At 38.6% G+C, this 27,264-nt stretch overlaps 2 protein-coding genes across 3 annotated transcripts in view; one reads left to right on the top strand and one right to left on the bottom strand.

The window, feature by feature from the left end:
* The window catches only part of PLCL1 (phospholipase C like 1 (inactive)), an 852,283-nt gene that overhangs the window by 704,531 nt on the left and 120,488 nt on the right, over positions 1-27,264 (bottom strand). The window lies entirely within an intron of this gene.
* On the top strand, positions 24,826-26,907 carry LOC307187436 (RNA-binding protein 3-like). The gene has a single exon (XM_079923485.1). It carries the CDS (start codon positions 24,894-24,896, stop codon positions 25,362-25,364), a length of 471 nt encoding a protein of 156 aa, XP_079779611.1. The 5' UTR covers positions 24,826-24,893; the 3' UTR covers positions 25,365-26,907.

Here is a 27,264-nt window from a genome sequence, read left to right as displayed (position 1 = left end):
CAGTTCTTTACCCAAATATCACCTCTTTGGAAGTTTTCTAGGACCACTCAGTGCCCTACACCAGTGGGTCTCAAAGTGTGGTCTCTAGAGCAGCAGCAACAACAGCACCCAACAGCTTGTTAAAAATGTAAAATTCTGGGCCCCACACCAGGCCTCTACTGAATCAGAGACTCTGAGGGAGGGGCTCAACAATCTGTTTAAATAAGTCCTACAAGTGATTCTGGTACACATTAAAGTTTAAGAAGCACTATTATGCATGTGTATGTACATGTGTGTACACATAATGGGTGTACATATGTATCATATGTATATATATATATATATATTTATCTGACTACCCCCACCCTTCTACTCTTATTTTTTTTTAATATCTGTATTGGAGTATAATTGCTTTACAATGGTGTGTTAGTTTCTGCTTTATAACAAAGTGAATCAGTTATACATATACATATATCTTCCCTCTTGCATCTCCCTCCCTCCCACCATCCCTATCCCACCCCTCTAGGTGGTCACAAAGTACCGAGCTGATCTCCCCATGCTATGTGACTGCTTCCCACTAGCTATCTATTTTACGTATGGTAGTGTATATATGTCCATGCCACTCTCTCACTTTTTCACAGCTTATCCTTCCCCCTCCCCATGTCCTCAAGTCCATACTCTAGTAGGTCTGCGCCTTTATTCCCATCTTGCCCCTGGTGCTTCATGTCTTTTATGTTTGTTTTTTTAGATTCCATATATATGTGTTAGCATACGGTATTTGTTTTTCTCTTTCTGACTTACTTCACTCTGTATGACAGACACTAAGTCCAACCACCGCACTACAAATAACTCAATTTCGTTTCTTTTTATGGCTGAGTAGTATTCCATTGTATAAATGTGCCACATCTTCTTTATCAATTCATCTGTCGATGGACACTTTGGTGGCTTCCATGTCCTGGCTATTGGAAATAGAACTGCATTGAACATTGTGGTACATGACTCTTTTTGAATTATGGTTTTCTCAGAGTATATGCCCAGTAGTGGGATTGCTGGGCCATATGGTAGTTCTATTTTTACTTTTTTAAGGAACCTCCATACTATTCTCCATAGTCGCTCTATCAATTTACATTCCCACCAACAGAGCAAGAGGGTTCCCTTTTCTACACACCCTCTCCAGCATTTATTGTTTGTAGATTTTTTGACGATGGCCATTCTGACCGCTCTGAGATGATATCTCATTGTAGTTTTGATTTGCATTTCTCTAATGATTAATGATGTTGAGCATTCTTTCATGTGTTTGTTGGCAATCTGTAAATCTTCTTTGGAGAAATGTCTATTTAGGTCTTCTGCCCGTTTTTTTTTTTGTTTTGTTTTTTTTTTTTTTTTTTTTTTTTTTTGCGGTACGCGGGCCTCTCACTGTTGTGGCCTGTCCCGTTGTGGAGCACAGGCTCCGGACGTGCAGGCTCAGTGTCCGTGGCTCACGGGCCCAGCCGCTCTGTGGCATGTGGGATCTTCCCGAACTGGGGCACAAACCAGTGTCCCCTGCATTGGCAGGCGGACTCTCAACCACTGCGCCACCAGGGAAGTCCTCCTGCCCATTTTTTGATTGGGTTGTTTGTTCTTTTCATATTGAGCTGCATAAGCTGCTTGTAAATTCTGGAGATTAATCCTTTGTCAGGTGCTTCATTTGCAAATATTTTCTCCCATACTGAGAGTTGTCTTTTCATCTTGTTTGTGGTTTCCTTTGCTGTGCAAAAGCTTTTAAGTTTCATTAGGTCCCATTTGTTTCTTTTTGTTTTTATTTTCATTTCTCTAGGAGGTGGGTCAAAAAGGATCTTGCTGTGATTTATTTCATAGAATGTTCTGCCTATGTTTTCCTCTAAGAGTTTTATAGTGTCTGGCCTTCCATTTAGGTCTTTAATCCATTTTGACTTTATTTTTATGTATGGTATTAAGGAGTGTTCTAATTTCATTCTTTTACATGTAGCTGTCCAGTTTTCCCAGCACCACTTATTGAAAAGGCTGTCTTTTCTCCATTGTATATTCTTGCCTCCCTTATCAAAGATAAGGTGAACATATGTGTGTGGGTTTATCTCTGGGCTTTCTATCCTGTTCTATTGATCTATATTTCTGTTTTTGTGTCAGTACCATACTGTCCTCATTACTGTAGCTTTGTAGTATAGTGTGTAGTATAGACAGGGAGCTTGATTCCTCCAGCTCGGTGTTTCTTTCTCAAGATTGCTTTGGCTATTCGGGGTCTCTTGTGTTTCCATACAAATTGTGAAATTTTTGGTTCTAGTTCTGTGAAAACTGCCAGTGGTAGTTTGATAGGGATTGCATTGAATCTGTAGATTGCTTTGGGTAGTAGAGTCATTTTCACAATGTTGATTCTTCCAATCCAAGAACATCGTATATCTCTCAATCTATTTGTATCATCTTAAATTTCTTTCATCAGTGTCTTATAATTTTCTGCATACAGGTCTTTTGTCTCCTTAGGTAGGTTTATCCTTAGGTATTTTATTCTTTTTGTTGCAATGGTAAATAGGAGTGTTTTCTTAATTTCACTTTCAGATTTTTCATCATTAGTGTATAGGAATGCCAGAGATTTCTGTGCATTAATTTTGTTTCCTGCTACTTTACCAAATTCTTTGATTAGCTCTAGTAGTTTTCTGGTAGAGTCTTTACGATTCTCTACGTATAGTATCAAGTCATCTGCAGTGGCAGTTTTACTTCTTCTTTTCTGATTTGGATTCCTTTTACTTCTTTTTCTTCTCTGATTGTTGTGGCTAAAACTTCCAAAACTATGTTGAATAATAGTGGTGAGAGTGGGCAACCTTGTCTTGTTCCTGATCTTAGTGGAAACAGTTTCATTTTTAACCACTGAGGACGATGTTGGCTGTGCGTTTGTCATATATGGCCTTTATTATGTTGAGGTAAGTTCCCTCTATGCCTACTTTCTGGAGGGTTTTTACCATAAACGGGTGTTGAATTTTGTTGAAAGCTTTCTCTGTATCTATTGAGATGATCATATGGTTTTTCACCTGCAAGTTGTTAATATGGTGTATCACATTGATTGATTTGCATATATTGAAGAATCTTTGAATTCCTGGGATAAGCCCCACTTGATCATCGTGTATGATCCTTTTTAATGTGCTGTTGGATTCTGTTTGCTAGTATTTTGTTGAGGATTTTTCCATCTATGTTCATCAGTGATATTGGCCTGTAGTTTTCTTTCTTTGTAACATCTTCTAGTTTTTGTATCAGGGTGACGGTGGCCTGGTAGAATGACTTTGGGAGTGTTCCTCCCTCTGCTATATTTTGGAAGAGTTTGAGGAGGATAGCTGTTAGCTCTTCTCTAAATGTTTGATAGAATTCGGCTGTGAAGCCATCTGGTCCTGGGCTATTGTTTGTTGGCAGATTTTTAATCACAGTTGCAATTTCAGTGCTTGTGATTGGTCTGTTTATATTTTCTATTTCTTCCTGGTTCAGTCTCAGAAGGTTGTGCTGTTCTAAGAATTTGTCCATTTCTTACACGTTGTCCATTTTATGGCATATAGTTGCTTGTAGTAATCTCTCATGATCCTTTGTATTTCTGCAGTGTCAGTTGTTACTTCTCCTTTTTCATTTCTAATTCTATTGATTTGAGTCTTCTCCCTTTTTTTCTTGATGAGTCTGGCTAATGGTTTATCAATTTTGTTTATCTTATCAAAGAACCAGCTTTTAGTTTTATTGATATTTGCTATCGTTTCCTTCATTTCTTTTTCATTTATTTCTGATCTGATCTTTATGATTTCTTTCCTTCTGATAAACTTGGCATTTTTTTGTTCTTCTTTCTCTAATTGCTTTAGGTTCAAGGTTAGATTATTTGCGATGTTTCTTGTTTCTTAAGGTAGGATTGTTGTGCAATAAACTTCCTTTTTAGAACTGCTTTTGCTGCATCCCATAGGTTTTGGGTCGTCATGTTTTCATTGTCATTTGTTTCTAGGTATTTTTTGATGTCCTCTTTAATTTCTTCAGTGATCTCTTGGTTATTAAGTAGTGTATTTTTTAGCCTCCATGTGTTTGTATTTTTTACAGTTTTTTTTCCAGTAATGATATCTAGTCTCATAGCATTGTGGTCAGAAGAGATACTTGATATCATTTCAATTTTCTTGAATTTACCAAGGCTTGTTTTGTGACCCAAGATATGATCTATCCTTGAGACTGTTTCATGAGCATTTGAGAAGAAAGTGTATTCTGTTGTTTTTGGATGGAATGTCCTACAAATATCAATTAAGTCCACCTTGTTTACTGTAACATTTAAAGCCTGTGTTTCCTTATTTTCATTTGGATGATCTGTCCAGTGGTGAAAGTGGGGTGTTAAAGTCCCCTACTACGATTGTGTTACTGTCAATTTCCCCTTTTATGGCTGTATTTGCTTTATGTATTGAGGTGCTCCTATGTTGGGTGCATAAATATTTACAATTGTTATATGTTCTTCTTGGATTGATCCCTTGATCATTATGTAGTGTCCTTCTTTGTCTCTTCTAATAGTCTCTATTTTAAAGTCTACTTTGTCTGATATGAGAATTGCTACTCCAGCTTTCTTCTGATTTCCATTTGCATGGAATATCTTTTTCCACCTCCTCACTTTCAGTCTGTATGTGTCCCTAGGTGTGAAGTGGGTCTCTTGTACACAACATATGTACATATTTTGTTTTTGTATCTATTCATCCAGTCTATGTCTTTTGGTTGGAGTATTTAATCCATTTACATTTAAGGGAATTATCAATATGTATGTTCTGATTACCATTTTCTTCATTGTTTTGTGTTTGTTATTGTAGGTCTTTTCTTTCTCTTGTGTTTCCTGCCTGGAGAAGGTCCTTTAGTATTTGTTGTAAAGCTGGTTTGGTGGTGCTGAATTCTCTTAGCTTTTGCTTGTCTGTAAAGGTTTTAATTTCTCCATCAAATCTGAATGAGATCCTTGCTGGGTAGAGTAATCTTGGTTGTTGTTTTTTCCCTTTCATCACTTTAAATATGTCCTGCAATTCCCTTCTGGCTTGCAGAGTTTCTGCTAAAAGATCAGCTGTTAACCTTATGGGGATTTCCTTGTATGTTACTTACTACTTTTCCCTTGCTGCTTTTAATATTTTTTCTTTGTATTTAATTTTTGATAGTTTGATTAATATATGTCTTGGTGTGTGTCTCCTTGGATTTATCCTGTATGGGACTCTCTGCACTTCCTGGACTTGATTAACTATTTCCTTTCCCAAATTAGGGAAGTTTTCAACTATAATCTTTTCAAATATTTTCTCAGTCCCTTTCTTTGTCTATTCTTCTTCTGGGACCCCTATAATTTGAATGTTAGTGCATTTAATGTTGTCCCAGAAGTCTCTGAGACTGTCCTCAATTCTTTTCATTCTTTTTTCTTTATTCTTCTCTGCAGTAATTATTTCCACTATTTTATCTTCCAGGTTACTTATCTGGTCTTCTGCCTCAGTTATTCTGCTATTCATCCCTTCTAGAGAATTTTAAATTTCATTTATTGTGTTGTTCATCATTGTTTGTTTGCTCTTTAGTTCTTCTAGGTCCTTGTTAAAGTTTCTTGTATTTTCTCCATTCTATTTCCAAGATTTTGGATCATCTTTACTATCATTATTCTGAATTCTTTTTCAAGTAGACTGCCTATTTCCTCTTCATTTGTTAGGTCTGGTGGGTTATTACCTTTCTCCTTCATCTGCTGTGTGTTTCTTTGTCTTCTCATTTTGCTTAACTTACTGTGTTTGGGGTCTCCTGCAGGCTGCAGGTTCATAGTTCCCATTGTTTTTTGTGTCTGCCCCCAGTGGCTAAGGTTCGTCTGTGGGTTGTGTTGGCTTCCTCGTTGAGGGGACTAGTGCCTGTGTTCATCCAGTCCCGGATGAGGCTGGATCTCGTCTTTCTGGTGGGCAGGTCCACATCTGGTGGTGTGTTTTGGGGTGTCTGTGACCTTATTATGATTTTAGGCAGCCTCTCTGCTAATGGGTGGGGTTGTGTTCCTGTCTTGCTAGTTGTTTGGCATAGGGTGTCCAGCACTGTAGCTTGCTGGTCGTTGAGTTGAGCCGGGCTTTGGTGTTGAGATGGAGATCTCTGGGAGATTTTTGCCATTTGATATTACATGGAGCTGGGAGGTCTCTGGTGGACCAATGTCCTGAACTTGCCTCTCCCACCTCAGAGGCACAGCCCTGATGCCTGGCTGGAGCACCAAGCGCCTGTCATCCACACGGCTCAGAATAAAAGGGAGAAAAAAGAAAGAAAGAAAGAAAAAGAGAAAATAAAATAAAGTTATTAAAATAAAAAATAATTATTAAAAAATTAAAAAGTAATAAAGAAGAAAGAAAGAAGAGAGCAACCATACCAAAAAACTAATCCACCAATGATAACAAGCACTAAAAACTATACTAAAAAAAAGAAAGAAAAAAACAGACAGAACCCTAGGACAAATGGTAAAAGCAAAGCTATACAGACAAAATCACACACAGAAGCATACACATACGCACTCACAAAAAGAGAAAAAGGGAAAAATATATATATATATTGTTGCTCCCAAAGTCCACTTCCTCAATTTGGGATGATTCGCTGTCTCTTCAGGTATTCCACAGATGCAGGGTACATCACGGTGATTGTGGAGATTTAATCTGCTGCTCCTGAGGCTGCTGGGAGAAATTTCCATTTCTCTTCTTTGTTCGCACAGCTCCCGGGGTTCAGCTTTGGATTTGGACCCGCCTCTGTGTGTAGGTCACCTGAGGGCGTCTGTTCTTCGCTCAGACAGGACGGGGTTAAAGGAGCAGTTGCTTCAGGGACTTTGGCTCACTCAGGCCGGGGGAGGGGGGGGGAGGGAGGGGCACGGAGGGCGGGGCGAGCCTGGATCACGGGGCCCTGGCAGTGGCGGGCTGCACAGGCTCCCGGGAGGGGAGGTGTGGATAGTGACCTGTGCTCGCACACAGGCTTCTTGGTGGCAGCAGCAGCAGCCTTGGCATCTCATGCCCGTCTCTGGGATCCACGCTGTTAGGCGCGGCTCGCGCACGTCTCTGGAGCTCCTTTAATCGGCGCTCTGAATCCCCTCTCCTCGCGCACCAGGAAACAAAGAGGCAAGAAAAAGTCTCTTGCCTCTTCGACAGCTCCAGACTTTTTCTCGGACTCCCTCCCGGCTAGCCGTGATGCACTAACCCCCTGAAGGCTGTGTTCACGCCGCCAACCCCATTCCTCTCCCTGCATCCAACCGAAGCCCGAGCCTCAGCTCCCAGCCCCGCCCGCCCCAGCGGGTGTGAGCAGACAAGCCTCTCGGGCTGGTGAGTGCCGGTCGGCCCTGATCCTCTGGGCGGGAATCTCTCTGATTTGCCCTCCGCACCTCTGTTGCTGTGCTCTCCTCCGCGGCCCCTAAGCTTCCCCCCTGCGCCACCCGCAGTCTCCGCCCGCGAAGGGGCCTCTAGTGTGTGGAAACCTTTCCTCCTTCACAGCTCCCTCCCACTGGTGCAGATCCGGTCCCTATACTTTTGTCTCTGTTTTTTCTTTTCCCTACCCAGATACGTGGGGGTTTCTTGCCTTTGGGGAGGTCTGAGGTCTTCTGCCAGCGTTCAGTAGGTGTTCTGTAGGAGCTGTTCCACGTGTAGATATATTTCTGATGTATCTGTGGGGAGGAAGGCGATCTCCGCGTCTTACTCTTCCGCCATCTTGAAGCTCCTCCTCAAATCAATTTTCCCTCTACTCTTTATTACCTGATTTTATCTTCTTCCTATGAGTCATCTGAAATTCTTGTTTAATTTTTTAATTGACTGTCCCTACCCCCAAAATACAAGCTCCATGGAAACTTGTGTTCACTCCTATATGTTCTATGATTACAATAGTATCTGACACACAATAAGTATTCAATAAATATTTATTGAATAAATGAACCTACAAACAAACCAATGTAGTCTCTTTCTCCCCCAGAAGCCCTAAGGGTTTATTCTGTCTTGTTTTATTTTCCACTAGAGAGGAAAGAAGATGTGCACGGGAATCTACAGAAGTTCTCAGAAAACAACATCAAAATCCAACAGAATGGCCATGCACCAGCCAACTCTGGTTCTTTCAGAAGGGAGCCTTTTTTAATGTTGAACATGCTTAGTTCACATGAATGTGAGGTAACTGCTACCTGTGATTAATGCAGAGCTCGAAGTCCTCATTACATTTCAAGTACCTGCCAAGGCATTTTTCCAAGGAAACAAAATACAGAGGAAGGGCATTCAAGAGGGTATCTTGAAAGCAGAGATAGAGAGGCAGCTTGGTACTCAGGTCAGAGGCCAAGATAATCCTACTCCCAAAGGCTATTCTCCCTTGACTCTGAAAACAGTGGTTATGTGTTCACATGGGTCTCTTCCCACCCTCCACCCATACCACTTTTCCCAATAAATGAAAACTATCTTTTATTTCATTTAAGTTTCTTTAAATTATAGTAAGGACCTTTGCAATTCTATACATACCATTTGTAACTTTTTTTTTTTCTGTGAATAGCCTGTTCCTATAGTTTTCTTTTAGGCTGTTTGCCATTTTCCAATTGACTGACAATTGAGTTTATTCATCTTTCATATGTGCTGTCAATATTTTTCCCAGTTTGTGTTTCACTCTTGACTTTGTTTTGATTCCTCCCCCAAGTCAAAACTTAAAATTTTATTTTGTCAAATGTGCCAATCTTTTACTTTAAGGTTTCTTATTTTTATGTCAATAAATAGGAAAGCTTCCTCTACTCCAAATACATTAAAATATTCACCCATATCTCCTACCAGTACTTCTATGGCTCTTTCTTTCTTTCTTTCTTTTTTTGGTTTAAATCTTTGATCCATCTGGAGTTCATTTTGGTGTGAAGGTTGAGGAAAGTTTCTAGTATTATTTTTTTCCAAATAACAAATCCATTTGGGAAACTCTGTAACTCGGCATTTAGCATAGAAAAATTATATACATGGTTGACACTCAATTTCTGTCTGTTAAATTGAATTATCAGAAGGGTGATGAAGCTACAAAATAGCTATGGAACACACACAACAACACAGCCCCAAAAAAGTGTGTTCATATGTGACATTAATGTGACATTAATGTATGTTAATGTACATCTTAATAAGAAAAGTAGACAGGTATGAACCAATACCAATTTGGTGATCACTATGACAACAAGAGTAACAATAATAATAACTACTGTTTATTGAGCACTTATGCTTCACACACTAGAAGTGCTAACAGATTAACTCATTTAATCCTCAAAGCAAGCCTATGAGGAGTTTCTATTCTATCTTAATTTTATAGATGAGAAGACAGAGGCACCAGGAGATAAAGAAACTTGCTCAAGGACCGATGACTAGCAACTGGCAGAGTTGCATTCTGGGACAGAAGCAAAGAGGATCCTGTGGCTTAACAACTATGCTATCTTGTCTCAAAGATCATTGTTGACCACAAAATAGAAAGAGCAACAGGGTGTTTGTGCTATTAACATCTAAAAGGTGTGCACATTTTATTAGGACGTTTTGTATTCTAATTCTGTATTTCTAATTTGAAAATTGAATAAACATGTCCCTATACCCACCCTCACCCAACTTCCTCCCACCCCCACCAAAACAAAACCTACCTCAGAACTCAATAATGCCTTTGACTGCAATATCTGATAAAGCACCTATGAGGGTCCAACATAAGGTAACTCAAATTTTGACATCTTTCTCAACTAACCCACATTCCTTCACATCTTTTCAGTTCAAAATCCCACCATGAACTGCTATAATTTCCAAAAATGACCAGATCTGAAATATTAATATGACACAGCTGAACTGAATAATTTGGTGTAGCAAAGTCAAAAATTATTTCTCAGCATCTTATACTATAAGTTAGACTTTTAAAGATGTAGATAAGATTATTTAAAATATTAATACTATTAACAATGACAGGTGTCATTTTAATATATTTTTCTTTTTCAGATTCTTTTCCATTATAGGTTATCACAAGATATTGAATATAGTTCCCTGTGCTATACAGTAGGTCCTTCTTGTTTATCTATTTTACATATAGTAGTGTAGTTTCTGTTAATCTCAAACTCCTAATTTATCCCTCCCCCTCCCTTCCCCTATGGTAACCATAAGTTCATTTTCTATGTCTGTGAGTCTATTTCTGTTTTGTAAATAAGTTCATGTGTATCATCTTTTTAGATTCCACATATGATATATGATATTCAACAGGTGTCATTTTATAATCTAGTTCTTTTTTAGTTTTTTAAGTTTTTATTTATTTATTTTGGCTGAGTTGGGTCTTTGTTGCTGCACACGGGCTTTCTCTAGTTGCAGCGAGCAGGGGCTATCCTTCGTTGCGGTACGCAGGCTTCTCCTTGAGGTGGCTTCTCTTGTTGCGGAGCACAAGCTTTAGGCGCGGGGGCTTCAGTAGTTGTGGCTCATGGGCTCTAGAGCACAGACTCAGTAGTTGTGGCACACGGGCTTAGTTGCTCCGCAGCATGTGGGATCTTCCCAGACCAGGGCTCAAACCCGTGTCCCCTGCATTGGCAGGTGGATTCTTAACAACTGCGCCACCAGGGAAGTCCCATAACTCTAGCTTTTATTTAGAAAAATGAATAGAATTTTCAGTTTGATGATGGCAAAATAAAGGCAGTTTCACTCCCTTCTTCTCTCAAAATTCTAAAGCCACAAAGTTGACAGGAAACACAAACTCCAACTTCAATGAAATGACGTAACTATAATCTAACATTTGAAGATGGAAAGCAGATGCAGGAAACATTTTAGCAGAGTGGAGAAAAGTCAAGCCAATGACTACAAGCAGCAAACCAATTTGCCTCTGTACATGCTTAGGAAGTGGAGACACTGGGTACTGTGAAGATGAAAATAAGGGCAGTTGCTAAAAATGAAGGCATATTTAGGCTCTCGATCATTGGGCTGCAGCTGGTTTTTACTGGCTTGCAAGAGCCAACTCTGCAATGACCTCACACTGGTAGCTTGAAATCAACCATAGTGGGAATATTTACACTACAGGAACTGGCAAATTCTACAAATCAGAATTTTGGTTTGTTCTGATTTTTTCAGAGAGCTAGTTGTTAAACATTTATCAGCACACCATAGCTCCCAAGTCTTAATCTTTACCACCCACTAGAAATCTGAGGTTTACTCTCCAGAGAAAGTGAACCATGGGGGTTTCAGATTTGGGCACAGCAGTCACAAAAGAGGTCAAGTGAGAGGTACGGTGCTGAAAACAGGAATAATATATGAAAATCTGTATTTTGTTCAACTCGAGAACATCTACCTTCAGACTGCATTCCCCTGGCAGGACACTGAGCATTCTCTGGAGAAACTAAACTGCCCAAGAGAAAAGATTTATAAATAGTGATACTTTCGGGGAGGGGGGAGGGGTGGTGGGTCTCAATGAAAAATCTAACATGTCTGATCATCCTACAGTGAATTAGTCCATTAAGACATGCAAAGAGTAAAAATTCTTTTCCCAAGCACCTTTCTCAAGAAGCCACTATAGGATATGTCCCACCAAAACAAAGGAAAAAACCAAGAAAGAAGAGGATGTGGATTTAGGAAATACAGGAGAGAGGCAATGGCACTGCCAGAGTAACAGCTGTGCCTCAGGCCTAGTGAAGACAGTGCATACTGGAGCAGCAGACAGAGGCTCCAAGAAGCAGGAATAGAAAAGGAACTGGTAGGGGCTTCCCTGGTGGCGCAGTGGTTGAGAGTCCGCCTGCCGATGCAGGGGACATGGGTTTGTGCCCCGGTCCAGGAGGATTCCACATGCTGCGGAGCGGCTGGGCCCGTGAGCTATGGCCGCTGAGCCTGCGCGTCCGGAGCCTGTGCTCCGCAACAGGAGAGGCCACAACAGTGAGAGGCCCACGTACCGCAAAAAAAAAAAAAAAAAAAAAAAAAAGGGAAGTAGTAAATTATCTGACTGCTTGAGCACGTGGAACACTGTAGTGAGAGATATTTTACAGAACTGTTATAGGATGTTGGAAGAAATAGCATTCAAAGAAAATTAAACAAAGGGGAAAAAATGAGGCAATTATTTATTCCAGGTAAAAATGACAACAAAAATAAGAAATGCAGTCACACTGTGGATTACTCAGCTGTGGAAAGCACTCACATAGACATAATAAGATATTGGGAAAAGATTAACCAAACATTTAAACATAATAAATTATATAGGGAAGAAGTAAAATTTTTGACTTTGCTACATAGACCAAATTATTCAGTGCAGCTTTGTAGTATACTCATTTCAGATCAGGCCATGCTTAGAAATTATCTGTTCATGATGGGATTTTGAACTTAAAGGAAGAGGAGGTATAAGTGAGTGAAGATCCTAATATACCCTAATAGGAATTAAACTGATTAATCAAGAAGCATATTCTTTTCAAGTAAGGAAGTAAATACTAGAACAAATAGGTAAAAACATTGAAGTGGTTCGTCTAGTAAGTGGAACAAGGCAGTAGGAGAAGAAAAGAATATTGGGGGGTTTTAAGTCTGCTTTACAGAAGTATTTGACTTAATCATTTTCATGAAATACTTTCATCATAATTGCTTTGATTTACTTAGTTTAGATACAGAGAAAAATAAAATAGTTTGTAAGTTATAGGCAACCCCAGAGAATGTGGAAATTATTCTGATATTCTAACAATAAAGGGATTCCCACATTGTAGCAACAGAAAAATTTTTTCCAAATCAAGAAAGATCTGGTTAAAACATCTTGCAATAAAATATGTGAGTATTCATCACCAAGTACGATTATCAAAGTCTTAGTTATGGGCCATTAAACAAGAGAACCTGTGATGAACCCATGCCAAGGATAAACCAGGACAGATTTATCTTCTGACCTTATCTTTTGGGGGATGCCAGAACCTTTACTGGGGCCACCATACTTACTCATCAGATGTTCACAATAGATAATTCATTCATCCTTTGTGTATTTCTAATTTCATTTTCTAAAGAAGATGAAGAAGAAAAACCTTTTCTTTTCATAGTTGTCTTCACAGTTTTATTTTCTGCTTTGAAACACTGATCTAACTGCTAGAAAAGAAAACTGATTTCATAATTAGAGGAAATTACTGAGGCGGGTGGTTTAGAGTAGTAAGAACAAGAACTGAAAAACTTAGTGGTAAGGAAGAAATAAATCATTCTTTTTGGAAGTTTGACGGGGAAAAGACTGAGAAATTCAACTACTTCAGTGGTAGCAAGGGTCATGGGAGAAAGAATTTTCCAGACAGGGGAAATCTGGATTGTTCAAAGCCAAAGGGAAACGATGCAATTAAATTTTTTTAAAAAGGTTAAAGGTTAGATGGTGGTGTGAAGGGAAACTAAAGATGGAAATGGATGAATTGAGAAGCAAAAATGGAGGAGTTTACTTTCAACCAGGAAGCCCTTCCGTATGAAATTCAAAGAAAGATGATATCTAGAAACATGTTTCTGAGGTAAACAGAGGGAATATGAGGGTTATTTCCTGGCTGGCCTTAGTTTTCAAGTGAAGGAAAGGCCCAGTCATCTCCTTAGGGGGAAATGAGGAATGCGTATTTACAGGAGTGGAAGGAATTAAGAACAGTCATTCTCTTAGAGTGAACCACCAGGAGTCCCCAAAGACCATTCCCTGGACCAGAGAAAGGCTGATCTCACCAAGAATCACCCAGGGAGGCAGTCAAACAGAAAGACTCCCCAGCCCCATCCTCAGGAGCATTCAACAGGTCCAGGATGAAACTGGGGGATCATTTTTTAACAGGGTCCCCAGGAGATCTCTATGAGTAGCTAAATCTGGAAGCCACTGGATAGGGATCCCCGAGGTACGAATAAAAGAATTCCAAACAGTATTAAAGGCACTCATAGGTGCAAAATGTAAAACTTTGCCATGAGGCATATCTACGAGGTTTTGTTATTTTCTCACAACAATGGAAGAAACAGAGAAAGTAGAATTATGAGGGCTTATGATCCACACAGTAACTGGGAATTACAGCGGCATTGAGTTGTGACCAAACCTCACCTCTGGTTCCGTGGTAAAAAAAATGACTAAAATCAAAACAAAAAACCTCATTTCTCATTCTTTTCCATTCAATCCGTTTTTAACCAAAAGCAGCTCCTGTCACTAAGAAAATCATTACCTCAGTCCATGTGGGCACTTGTGTCCCAGGTCAGTCATTAGTTTGAATAAAAGGAAAACATATGATTTGGTTTTGCCTTTGGGTACTTTGCTAGTGAACTTCTTAGGGCTGAATTCTTAAGTGTTTTAAAATAAAATATCTAAATTTACTGGTATATTTAAGTCCAGTTTAATCTCAGCCCTTTGAATGCCTGTAGAGCTTTCAGCAAGACATGGGTACCACACAACTTTAGAAAGTGATTACTTACTGCAGAGATGTAATCATAGTTTTGTTTTAAGATAAAAGCTCACATCATCAGACCTCTGTGTCAGAAATCAACAGAGAGAAAGGACAAATAAAAATTAACTACTCTCCTGGAACTGTATACTTTTATAGTTTAAATGATGCTTTTTCTGATGTTGAATACCCCTTCCAAATTGCCTGATTAAAGCTACATAATTCAGTCAAAATGAAATCATACTATTTAAAAATAACTTTCTGAAAAAAATGAAACCAAAAATAGTATTAAGGCACAATGGGAAAGACAGTGTGTCCGTGTGTAACATAGCACAGTAGAAATGGTCTTTTGTAATTGAAACAATAGTACTGTTTCCTCAACCAAGTGCAGCCTTTTTTAAGCCCAGAGAGTGAAGAAATACATATAATTAATTTAAGCAAATTACAAGGGCAGCTGATCCACGGCTTTATAAAATAATCTCTGTCACAGTACTGCATTCTAGGAAGCAGCCAGCTGTCATACAGCCTTAATGAAAAATGCCAGATAAGTTGCTTTACTTCAAAACACAGAAATTGGCCTGATTAAATCAATGAGTTTCTATCATATATTTATATCATCTGGAAAGGAAAATCTAGCCTCCTTTTTTTTTTTCTAGCTTCCTTCTGAGAGCTGAAAAACATCATTTCTTTCATCAAGAAATTTCACTAAAAGTTATGACATTTTAGTTAATCATTTTAATGTCAGTTGCTTCACTTCATTTACTTTCTGAGTGATATGCCCTAGTTCCTTTGATTTACTTCCATTAAGCAGAGAAAAAAAAGACTGTAAGTCACAAGCAAAATAATATCAAAACCCATAGTTTGAAACTATACCACCTTAGAAGTATATAGCTCTTTTTTTAGACCTGAATTGTTCTTTGTTACATATACATCTTTCATAGAAAGAAGCTGTATTTCTTAACAAATTTTCAAAGAAAAAACTGAGAGAAAGGTAAGAAATATGCTTTCGTTTATACAGTTAAACATATCTTAGGACAGCAATGATCAAACCTGGGTACACATTTAAATCATCTGGGAGCCTTTGGAAACTAACAATACTGCCTTCTACATAGATGAAATCAAACTTCTGAGGGTGATGCCTAAGCATTGGTGTTTTCTCCTTTTTCTTAAGCTTGCCTGGTGATTCTAATGCAGCCAGGTTTGAGAATCCTAAGCAGGGCACTGACTCACATTCGGGTGCAGGTTGTATCTCTTGAGGGTGGAGGTTAAAAACATCGATCCTTTGGTCCTGTTGTGGCTAAGTTGCCCCCCAAACCCCCACCATATTCATATGTTTAAGTCCTACGTCTAGTACCTCAGAATGTGACTGTACTTGGCAATGGGTTCTCGAAAGAGGTCAAGTGAAGTTATTAGGATGGGCCCCAATCCTTATAAGAATAGGAGTGCTTACAAGAAGGGGAGATTAGGACACAAACAGGTACAGAGGAAAGACCATGTGGAACAACAGGGAGCAAAGAACCACCATCCACAAGCCAAGAAGAGAGGCCTCAGAAGAAACCAATGCTGCAGACGCCTTGATCTCGGACTTCCAGCCTTCAGAGTGGTGAGAAAATAAATCATAGTAAATAAATAAATGATCACGAGTCACCCAGACTGTGGTACTCTGTTATGGCAGCCCTAGCAAACGAGTGCAGGTCTTATTCCCAGAATTCTGATTTCATGGACATGGCTTCAGCTGGGATCAGGAAGCTTTAAATGCACCTCAGGTGATTTCAACGTGTGTCCAGGATTAAGAGCCACTGCTTTAGGTATCCTGAAGTCTGATTTCACCTGTTTTCTACTTTATGTTAACTTGAGAGCAGCTAGTTGCACTGTGTAACATCTCCCTACTGAAGCTATTAAATGAATATTACTCAGCCATAAAAAGGAATGAAATTGAGTCATTTGTTGAGACGTGGATGAATCTAGAGACTGTCATACAGAGTGAAGTAAGTCAGAAAGAGAAAAACAAATATCGTATATTAACACATGTATGTGGAACCTAGAAAAATGGTACAGATGAACCAGTTTGCAGGGCAGAAGTTGAGACACAGATGTAGAGAACAAATGTATGGACACCAAGGGGGGAAAACCGGGGTGGGGTGGGGATGGTGGTGTGCTGAATTGGGCGATTGGGATTGACATGTATACACTGATATGTATAAAATTGATGACTAATAAGAACCTGCAGTATAAAAAAACAAACAAACCAAAAAAACAACTAATACTAAACCTTCTTTGGGTTATTTGTATGGAAATATGTTAATATAAATATTTCAGACATTACATGAAATTTCTAAAAATCTTATATGTTCTGGTATAATGTTATAAGTCATAATTCTAGTTATTACTTTAAAATGTATTATCTCAGAAATAACTAAATTTCCTTGTCAATTGCATTATTATGAACTTTCATCAAATCTTTAACCGTGGGCTTCCCTGGTGGCGCAGTGGTTGAGAGTCCGCCTGCCGATGCAGGGGACATGGGTTTGTGCCCCAGTCCGGGAGGATCCCACATGCCGCGGAGAGGCTGGGCCCGTGAGCCATGGCCGCTGGGCCTGCGCGTCCGAAGCTTGTGCTCCGCAGCGGGAGAGGCCACAGCAGAGAGAGGCCCGCGTACCGCAAAAAAAAAAAAAAAAAAAAAAAAAAAAAAAAAATCTTTAACCGTGGTCATTTTTAAGTCTTTTGTCATTTACAGACAGTTCTAGGTGTACTCTGATGCTTTTGCAAAAATGTTCCTATAAAAGGGTTTCATCTTCAAGGAATTCATGGAAAAGACTGACAAGTACAGGTTTCTGGTAACTGACTATACTGCTGAACTGAATGAATAAGCATTTTCAGAGCTCTAATGGAAAACTGATGAATTCATAAAAATGCTAACAAAAGATCAAGATGGAAAAAAAAGTTAATTACATGGGACTGAGTGAACTGATGAGGATGATTATAATTTTTGTGACTTTCTGTTTGAATAATAAAAAAGAAAGCTTAAATGGATATAACCGAGAAGTTGGATAGAAAATTGTTTTTCATTTTATTGAGTATTTTGCTCCACCTAGTGAAGAATTCCCACAAAAAAAGGGTGCCATTAGTGCTGTCTCGCCTCCATTCCCACCCCCATCAGTGGAAGGTATTATTTTTTCTTATGATAGTGATATATTTGTTTCATATCATTCACAAATATAGTTTTCAAACGTTCTTATTTCTATTTCTCTCTCTTTTCACTCTTAATAATGCCATTTTTATCTCTACATAATTGAAAATTTTACATAATTATTGCAAAATATGGATTTTAATAGGTTCAATGTTAATTTGGAGTGCAACAGCTATATGTTTTCTTTCTTTCCCCCTACAAGTGGTCTCGTGGGCTTTTGAGTCACACAAACCTCAGATCCAATCAGCTCTACTACCAAATAGCTGTGTAACCGTCAGGAAGTTATATAAACTCTCCAAGCTTCTAGGCAGTCCTCTTTAAGGACTGGGTATGTGTTCACCAGGCCCTTAACCCTCTACTCACTGGTGGAAGAGAGTAACAAGTGGAGTTTAGGGCCCAAAATAGAAATCATGTTTTGAGGATATTAGAATAGCCCAAGCAGCTGAAGACACTTGCCTAGCTTAGATATTACTTGAGAGAGAATTAAATGTCTTTCTTGTCTGAAACACATTATTTCAGGGATACTAGATTACAGCAGCATAGCTTGTTCCATAGTCTAACCATTGTATGGAAAAGAGCTTGAAGAAAGGAAAATGTGGAGGTTATGAGATCAATTAGAAGGTAAAACTGCGGACATCCAGGTGTAGAAGTTTGTGGCTTGGACTAACACAGTGGCAGTGAAGGTGGACTTGGGAAGTTGGTGCAGCAAAGGTACACTTGGAAGTACAATCAACACAGATTGATGATGCACTGAATGTAGAGAGAGGTGTCAAAGATGGATCCCAAGGTCCTAAGAAGACACAGGCATTTATTTACTCATGAAGACTAGAAGAGAAGCATATTTCTAGGGGAAGATCAAGAAATTTAACCATGTAAAACTTGAGATGTCTGTGAGACACAGACTTGGAGCTGTCATATCAGAGTCGAAGGTGAAAATCTGAAATTTAAACAAGTCTGTTCCAAAGGTAATTTGGGAGTAACTTCTCTATTCATCACCAGCCATGGGGATCATTGCCTGACCCATCCCAACTACAAAGCGTAGAGTAAGCCCAGGTGCCAGATACCATCTTAAATGGTTAGAGAACAGGATGGAGTCCTAAGTCAGTCATTCCTCTACATGGAAAATTCATAATTCTTTTGACCTTCCCCTCAGCCTTTCTCTTTGGGATTAATGAATTCAAGTTCTTTAATCCTTATATCAAACATCTGATTGATTTCTATTTAACCTTTCATTGTAACTGTGTGTAGTTTGTGTTTGTTTTCAAAATTCTATATCTAACGTTTATTTCTAAAATGTCTTTGTCCAAACAATCTCTACAATATTGAGAAGCCAGTATGGCAGAGAACATCATGGGTACTTGGGACCACATGTAATTGATAGAAGTAGCTGCTGAGAGAGGTGAGACAAAGAGAGAAATGGACCTTAGAAAATTTTATCCAGAGGTCAGAATTCAAACTTATGCCTCTCTTACCTGAATATACTCATCCAAATAGTATTAAACATTCTAATAATGCTTTTCAATATGAGAGAAAAAAGAGAGAGAAACATCCTGACTTGCTATGGTTATGGGGAAGGCATTGTGAATGTGGATATGCTGCCTTCACAAAGTCAAAGGTATGAACAGTAATCTCCTTCTCGTCTCTAATGAACATTCCCTCACTACAGCACATTTATAAACTTCCATGAACTCAGTGAAAGTCGGTTTGGGGATACATTAGGCACTTTATCATATTATCCCTTGCTCATACTACTTTTAAAGGAGCTGAAGAAAGAAATCCCTTCCTATCCATTTACAACCTAGAAAGGATCCTAACAAAAGAAAAAAACACTTGCTGGCAAACCAACATGTTTCCTGAGATAAGAGAAGGGACCATAAACACATTCATTTTAAAGTACTCATTTTTTAACTATAGCTGCTAATATTGAATGACAGTTGCCATAAATTCTAATTGGATGAGGTGCATTAGAGTTAAGTGTATCAAGCCAAAATGCGCTTATATCTATCTGCCTTACAGATTTCTGGAAGCATCTCACAGCGTGTATCTCTGCAGCTATAACCATTTCTAACCTAGCTTCCTTTTCCAGGAAGTCTATTTTAGGCTCAGAAATTTAAATACTGTATCAAAAAAAAAAAAGAAGAAGAAGAAAAGCATAAGGACTTCAAAAAATCATTATATAATGTAGGCCATAGTTCAGGACAATATATAAAATAAAGAACTTTCCTCCCACTCTTGTCCAAGATACACCTTGATCTTAAGTCACTCAACAGGCCCAGTGCCATTGACTTCCACAGTCATTATCCATAATGATGATGATGAACCAGAATAAATAGCCAATTTACCAACTACTACTCTCATTGTGTCCAAATATCACAGCCTTTTCCTCAACCAGTCTTTCTAGATTTGCGATTAATCTTTTTCATTTCCTTTCTACCTGCTATGAAGGAATTAATATATAGAAATGACACAAATATCAGACAAGAGGCAGAAAGAAAAGGAGGAGAAAAAGAGGGCAACTTAGATAATTCTCCAACTAGATAATGAGCTCCTGAATAAGTAAGAATCGGCTAAGAAATGGTGCCCACCCCACTCGTTGAAATTTTTACAAGTTCTCTTTCCATAGCCTTACATCAAGGGCAAGCCTTTAGAAAAGCAGAGAGCCAGTAACTGCTCCTCTCATACATGCTTTGTTTCTAGGAGCAGGTACTTTAAAATATTTCCTTTATTAGTTTCTTACTTTGTATAGATTGACCCTAAGCCTCACCAAAAAAGGAGAAAACAAGGCCCAAACCAGCAGACCTGACCAAATCTGGATGTCTTCCCTATTAGATGTGATCTCCCTTTCCTTTCAGCACTTACAGTGTAATGCTTAAAATGCTGTCTTCTATTTCTTCTCCATTCTGAACCCCAAGTCCCCACTGACTTTAATGTTAACTCGAGGCCACAGTCCTTGCCTCACCTTGAACCCCTCCAACACCTGCAGAGTGTCTTACTAATAGTAGATGACTAAGGAATGGCTCTTGAATTAAACGAAATTGAAATCATCTTTCTATACACACACACACACACACACACACACACACACACACACGATCTTGAGTTCTCAAGAAAGCACAAGTCTGTGGAAATGGGAAATAACTGTTTCCAGTGCAGTAAAGAGGTGTTTTAGGATGGCAATTCCTCAGCCATCACAAGCTGAAGAAAAAACCCAAGTTCCCAACACAACCTCCTTCCACAGGATCAGCACAGAAACTAGCCCCATCTCATGTCAGACGGTGACTGTGGAATGGATAACCAAGTAGCAGAGGGCTCTGCAATATTAGTAGCAATGGCCAAACAGAAAAACTGTGGGAAGGACCACCAAAGCCTAAAACAGAGAAACTGATCATTCTTTGGGTCTTTTAGTGACACCATGTCTTACTCATTCACCACTCAAGAGAATTTCTTCTAAAATAGCCCGGTGCTGATCCATGAAGAATATTTGATGGTCCAACCTAAACAAAACCGGGAATACACATATATAGTGTGTAGAATGACCACAGCCCTCCAGTTTCAGTAACCTCCCAAAACACCTTTAGCCTCTCCATTTCGCCTTTCATGTTCAACTGACCTTGTAGTAATAAAAACATTCAAGAAAGAGTTTTGTCATAGTCCTTTATACTTCACACTGAATTTAAACCTGGGAATAAGGGCTCTGCCCCCTGGTAAAAGGATTGATTGGTCCGTGGGTTGGTAGATTGGTTGAAGAAGGGCACAGGGTCCATCCTAATGTCCCTGAAATCATTCTCAGAAAAGCCGTCTCTAGATAGGAAGGCAGAAACCCCATCAAGTCCACTTGTGTAAAGGTACTGGTAACTTCTGCATGGAAGAGAAAAGAATGGGCAGAATTTGGATGAAGAAATTAGTAACTTAAAGATCAGCCATATAATTTGCCGTTACAGCAATAGCTGACTTGCATGTGATTCTAGTCCAGTTCAATGACTTTATCCTCTTTAAAATAAAAAAAGAAATATCCTCAGAGTAGTATAAATTACAGCACCAATTCCAGACCACTGCTCTGAGGTGGGTGAGGCAACAGGAAAGTGTATAATGAAAATGACTTCCATCAGCCTGATTTAAACACTTTTATAGGGACAAAGCGATCCCGGGCTTGGCTGCCGGCAATAGACACTGCGTAGGTTACGTCTTCCCTTCTGAGACACCTCCCACTTTCCTTTCCCTGTCAAGGTGGCCCTTATTTTCACTCCAGCTGGAATTTACCCGTGAGAAGTTTAAGACAGTGAACATAGAATGTGACTTGGCCCAAACCCCTCACTTACCTTCCCTGCCATCCTCCAGCCAACCTGTCCCTCACAACTCTGCTGTGCACAAGCCCTGATCACTCAGAGATTTGATACAGAATGAAGCATGAGTATCATAAAGAATAACTTCTACATCATTCACTAAAACATTTTTATAGAAAAGGAGATAATAGAAGATACAATAAACCAAATACACCCTTTCCAGACAGAAAGAAAAACTTTAAAAAAAAACACTTTGTCCATCTTTCTCCTTATGTAAGAACTTCTGTGAATTACAAATGCAATTAATAAAACTGCACACATGCCCCCTCCAGATTTGTCCTAGCAGTTGCAAAATGGTTCTCTGAAAATTCTGGAGACAGATGACCTACTGGATTACAAAGTCCCTTTCGCTGTTCATACTTTGTAGCTCAGCAGGCCTGACCACTGATAAAAGCAGAGGTTTGATACAAATCAATAAACTGGAGATTTAAGAACATACATCACTTTTCCTAAACTTACAAGGAAATGAATAGTATCAAAGAATAAGGCACAGTAGAAAAATGAGGTCTCTTTATGCAATAAACTATTAAGAAGAAAAATAAATATCCAGTTATTGCATTTTATTTTTAACCCCTTAATTTTCACATATTCAAAGTCATCAAATATGAAATAACCCAAACATCTTTCTCTCAAGATACTGCACCAGATAATTCAACTGCAAAACATCTGAGGTTGAGTTCAGTCACATCATTTGCATGTATTCTATTTTGTGAAGAGCAGATCTGATGGAGTCGTGTTTCTAACGACCAAAATAGTATGTTTTCTTGAAGCAATGTAGTAATTGGAGATTCTCCTTAACTGATATTTTCAAAAGCACCTCTTTAAAATGGGAGGTTGAGATATATGGTAAGTATTATATGCTAAAAGATCACTATCTTCTCTTATAAAAGTATGATCAGGTTAAAAGATGGCACATAGTCCATTTCAAACCACATTAATTACTTTTCGATTGTTCACTTATACACAGCAGTTGTAATGGCTTTTTCCTTAATCCAGAAGTCTTATGACTAGTAGTCATTTGCACAAATTACTGCACACTCTTCCATGAAGATTCACCCCATGGGAATGGCTTCCTCTTCTCTCACTCAGTGACACATGTGTGCATTACAGGAGAAAATAAATGCAATAGGACAATTTTAGGCAACAAATTTGATTAAATAAATGGATTGGTATTAAGTATATTGTTTTCTCTTTTTTTCCATTATTCTACAACCTCACACTGATAGAGAAAGGATAAGGGATCATACAAGTCGAAGAATGAGAAACAAAGATAGAAGAGGCAGAAGTACAAAGTCTTCTGTATCACTCACTTTGCTGGTTACGTAGCACTGTTTTTATCTTTTTCATGGTTATTCGTGAGAATTCACATCTGCCCAGAATCTGAATGCATAGCATTCCTGTCTTCTAACCTAGGTCAAAATATATAAAATACACAGCTTTCAATTATTCCTATAAAATATCCTTTAATCACTCACATCCCTTCTACCTAACCTTCTGAGGCTCCTGAAAGCTGAAAAGACAAGGGAAAGGAATTTTGCTGAGGATCCCAGTGAGTCACTTTGAGTCAGAGAAATGGGCCAGGCTGCTGGTCTGCTAATAAGAGCTGCAGTCACTTCCAAGTGAAGAATGGGAGACTGCTTGGCCACTGAACAAAGAGTGAAAGAGGGGAAGCAGCTTCATTCATAGGTAGAGGAACATACTGCCTCATCACCTAGAAGGCAGAGCTGTTTCCACCTGGAGTGTTTATAAGACTACTAATATAAATGTATAAAACTAATAGGGGCGAGATGTGTATAACAAATGTCACTATGGCACAAATGAAGCTAGAAAATGGCTGGCCTAGATACCTTTTCTTTAATCATTTATTTATGAACATAATTTAAAAACTAACAACCCAGCTGAAGCATAAACATTAGCAATTACAGGATTTCATTCAGTTATTTGACATATGCCTATGCTAAAACGTTCTCATTTTAGAAAGTTAAAATGAAAGAAAGGTATAAAGAAAAAATTACCAAAGGGAAAAATATCATGCAAACATATTAAGACAGTGATTATTGACATGCTAGTATATTTTCTTCAGATATTTTTCTAGGTATATTTATTTTTACATTGTTATGCCCAGATGTGTACATAATTGAGATCCTATTATTTCATTTACTATTGTAGCATCTAAGTTATTAACAACTCTTAATAAATATGTTTGACTGAATTTAATCTTGAAATTAAGCAAAAGTAGGGAAACTCATCAGTAGAGTGACCCATTAGTGATTTAATACCCACAAAAAAAGAAAGTTCAAATATATATTTCCATCATTAACATTTCATCATACTGTTCTCATAAGAACTTTTTAAATTGTGGGATCCAGTGTAATTTAAAAGAGAGAGAGACAGAGAGACAGAGACAGACAGGTCCCTAACCATGTTTAACAGCACTTTCAAAAAATAATCCATTTCAGAAAACTTCAGAGCTAAAAACTGTGCCAGTGACAATAATGTTAGCATGGATTCCATTCACAAACATCTCAAATATTTATCTAAGATATATTTCAAGCATTAGCTAGTACCTATCTTGCTTCTTTAAAAATCTAATGGGGTCAAGAAAGAATTTTTGTATAAGTAACTGCCTGGAAGCTCCTAATAGCTCTTCACAGTTAGGACTTACTACCAAATAAACAACATTTGCTTGCTTAATGTCACTGAGTACAGAGCCAAGGAGATTTAACCTTGACAGTTAAGCCATTTATATTGAGTGATAATGTAAATTAGAAGAAACTGCTTGTCCAAAATGAAGAACTATTATATCACCCTGCATGTTTATCCACAACACAATGTTTTGAGCAAGGTTAAAGGAAGCACTGACACTTGTATGAAAGGAATGTTCTGAAACTGCATACCTTTATTTGAAATATATGCACATGATAACTAGATGCAAATATAAAGCAATACACCAATTCAAAAATATTTCATAGCCAGTCTCTCGGTTTCTTGGCGGTAGCTGTCTCTTCGGCCTTTTACTTAATTTCCAGGACTTGAATTTACCACCATGTCCTCTGAAGAAGGGAAGCTCTGCGTGGGAGGGCTCAACTTCAACACTGATGAGCAGGCTCTGGAAGACCACTTCAGCAGCTTCGGACCTATTTCTGAGGTCGTTGTCGTCAAGGACCAGGACACTCAGCGATCCCGGGGTTTTGGCTTCATCACCTTCACCAATCCAGAGCATGCCTCAGATGCCATGAGAGCCATGAATGGAGAGTCTCTGGACGGTCGTCAGATCCGTGTAGACCACGCGGGCAAGTTGGCCCGGAGAACAAGAGGGGGTGCCTTTGGGGCCTATGGGCATGGTCGCAGCTATTCTAGAGGTGGTGGGGACCAGGGCTATGGAAGTGGCAGGTATGACAGCCGACCTGGAGGATATGGATATGAATATGGAAGGTCCAGAGACTATGGTGGCAGAAGCCAGGGTGGTTATGACCGCTACTCAGGAGGAAATTACAGGGATAATTATGACAACTGAGATGAGTCATGCACACCTAATGTAGATACACAAGGAATAAAACTTCTTCTGATCCAGGACCATCCCTCCAAATAGCTGTATTTATAAAGATTTTTGGAACTGCACTGAAACATCTGTTTTAGTTACATCAACTTCTTTTTTTGAGTAGAGCTCCCAAGGTAGCTTGTTAAAGACCTTTCAGAAAGTTCCATGTGTGTTTTTTAAATTTTTCTCCCATTTAAAGACAAATTCTGAGACATTTGTGGAGTCTGGATATCTTTTCCTTTTTTTACCAGTTTTTTAGTTCAGGCTCTCAGGAATGTTGGTTCTGGCAAAAAATGTTTGGCCAGACTGTTTTTTTTGAATAATGTGTATGTAGGAACATTTTAAACACCGGTACACAATGTTTAATTATGATTAGGAAGCAATTTCTGACTGTAACTATAAGAAATGAAGAACATGATTACTTAGAGGTGTTTTTTACTCCAGATCTCTGCCTTGATTATATAGAAGTTTCTTAAAAATATTTGTGTGTCATTTTTTTTTTTAATACTGGAAGAAAAAAATATTCTGTTGTGTTTCATGTAGCGTTTAGGATGTCTTTCACCGAGTTGGTTAAAAAGATGAAAACAAAACAAAAAAAATAAAATATTTCATACCGTTAAATTTCAAAAACAATGACCTTTGTTTTCAAATTTAAGTTTAATAGTTTGTGCATTTTTCAAAACAAAAAAAATAGGTCTTTCTTTGTGCTTTTCCTAAAAGAGAAAAAAAAATACTACACCCTATTTGTTTATCAATTTTCACATGCACTTGCCATAAATTCACTAATGCTAAGTATCTGTTTGGATTATTCCCCAAAACTGCATAATCTTAAAATTTTCCATAATGCACACATATATTGATGCTCAAATTATTTCATCTTAGGAATGGAACCACACCATTTAACTCCTGGGAAAAATGTTAAAATCTCACCCACACATTTGAATCAGAAGTCTGACCCATGAAGAAAGATGTCTACTAAGAATCCCTCTTCCCAAATAGTCCTTCCTAATGAGCCAGAGAAGTTGCTAAATCTGGAAACCAGTGTAGCTATATCTCCAGAATTTTTGTAAAGATGCCTTCTAAGTTGACTTATATAATACCTGGCTATTTGCCTTGAAAAAGCTAATTCTGTTTATTACAATGCTTCTCTGGGCTTTCTATCTTTCTTCTTTGTATACTACCATTAGCAAAAGGCAGAAGGTAACCCTCTGAATGAGAATGTGAGAACATACCAGCCAAATTAATACTTGAAATATCAAAGGCAAGAGACACAGAAGAGGGTGAATACAGTAAGGAGGTGCTCACTGCCAGCACCAAGATGAGTTTAGGAGATGAATGGAGATGGAATTAAATAACATTGATTTACATAGTGAGAAAGTCATTCCCTTTTTGGTTCAGTTCTGACTGCAACATAGGGAACATCTAAGTTTGGTGCTAGTTTTTAACACCACTCTAACAGTAAGCTGTGGTAGATTAAAGATGACCACAAATTCTTTGCCATTCTATCCCTGTATCTGTACTAGCCTTAGTGACTTCTTAACCAATAGAATGTGACTAAGATATTATGAGACTTCAGAGGCTAGGCCATAAGAAGCCCAGTAGGGTCCACCAAGACCTCTTTGAACAATTACTCTTAGATCCCAGTTGCTATATGTGAGAAGGACAAGCCACATGAAGAAGCGATGAGTAGGCCCTACAGTACAATCCTAAGGGAAGTCTCAGCAAACCGCCAGCATCTATTGCCCAACCAGAGAGAGTCATCACAATGCAGTGGTTAAGAATCCACCTGCCAATGCAGGGGACACAGGTTCAATCCCTAGTCCAGGAAGATCCCACATGCCGCGGAGCAACAAAGCCCGTGTGCCACAACTATTGA

This window comes from Stenella coeruleoalba, assembly GCF_951394435.1.
Source record: "Stenella coeruleoalba genome assembly, chromosome: 6".
Lineage (NCBI taxonomy): Eukaryota > Metazoa > Chordata > Mammalia > Artiodactyla > Delphinidae > Stenella > Stenella coeruleoalba.
The sequence above is the reverse complement of the archived record's forward strand: the minus strand, read 5'-3'. Positions and strand labels throughout refer to the sequence as shown.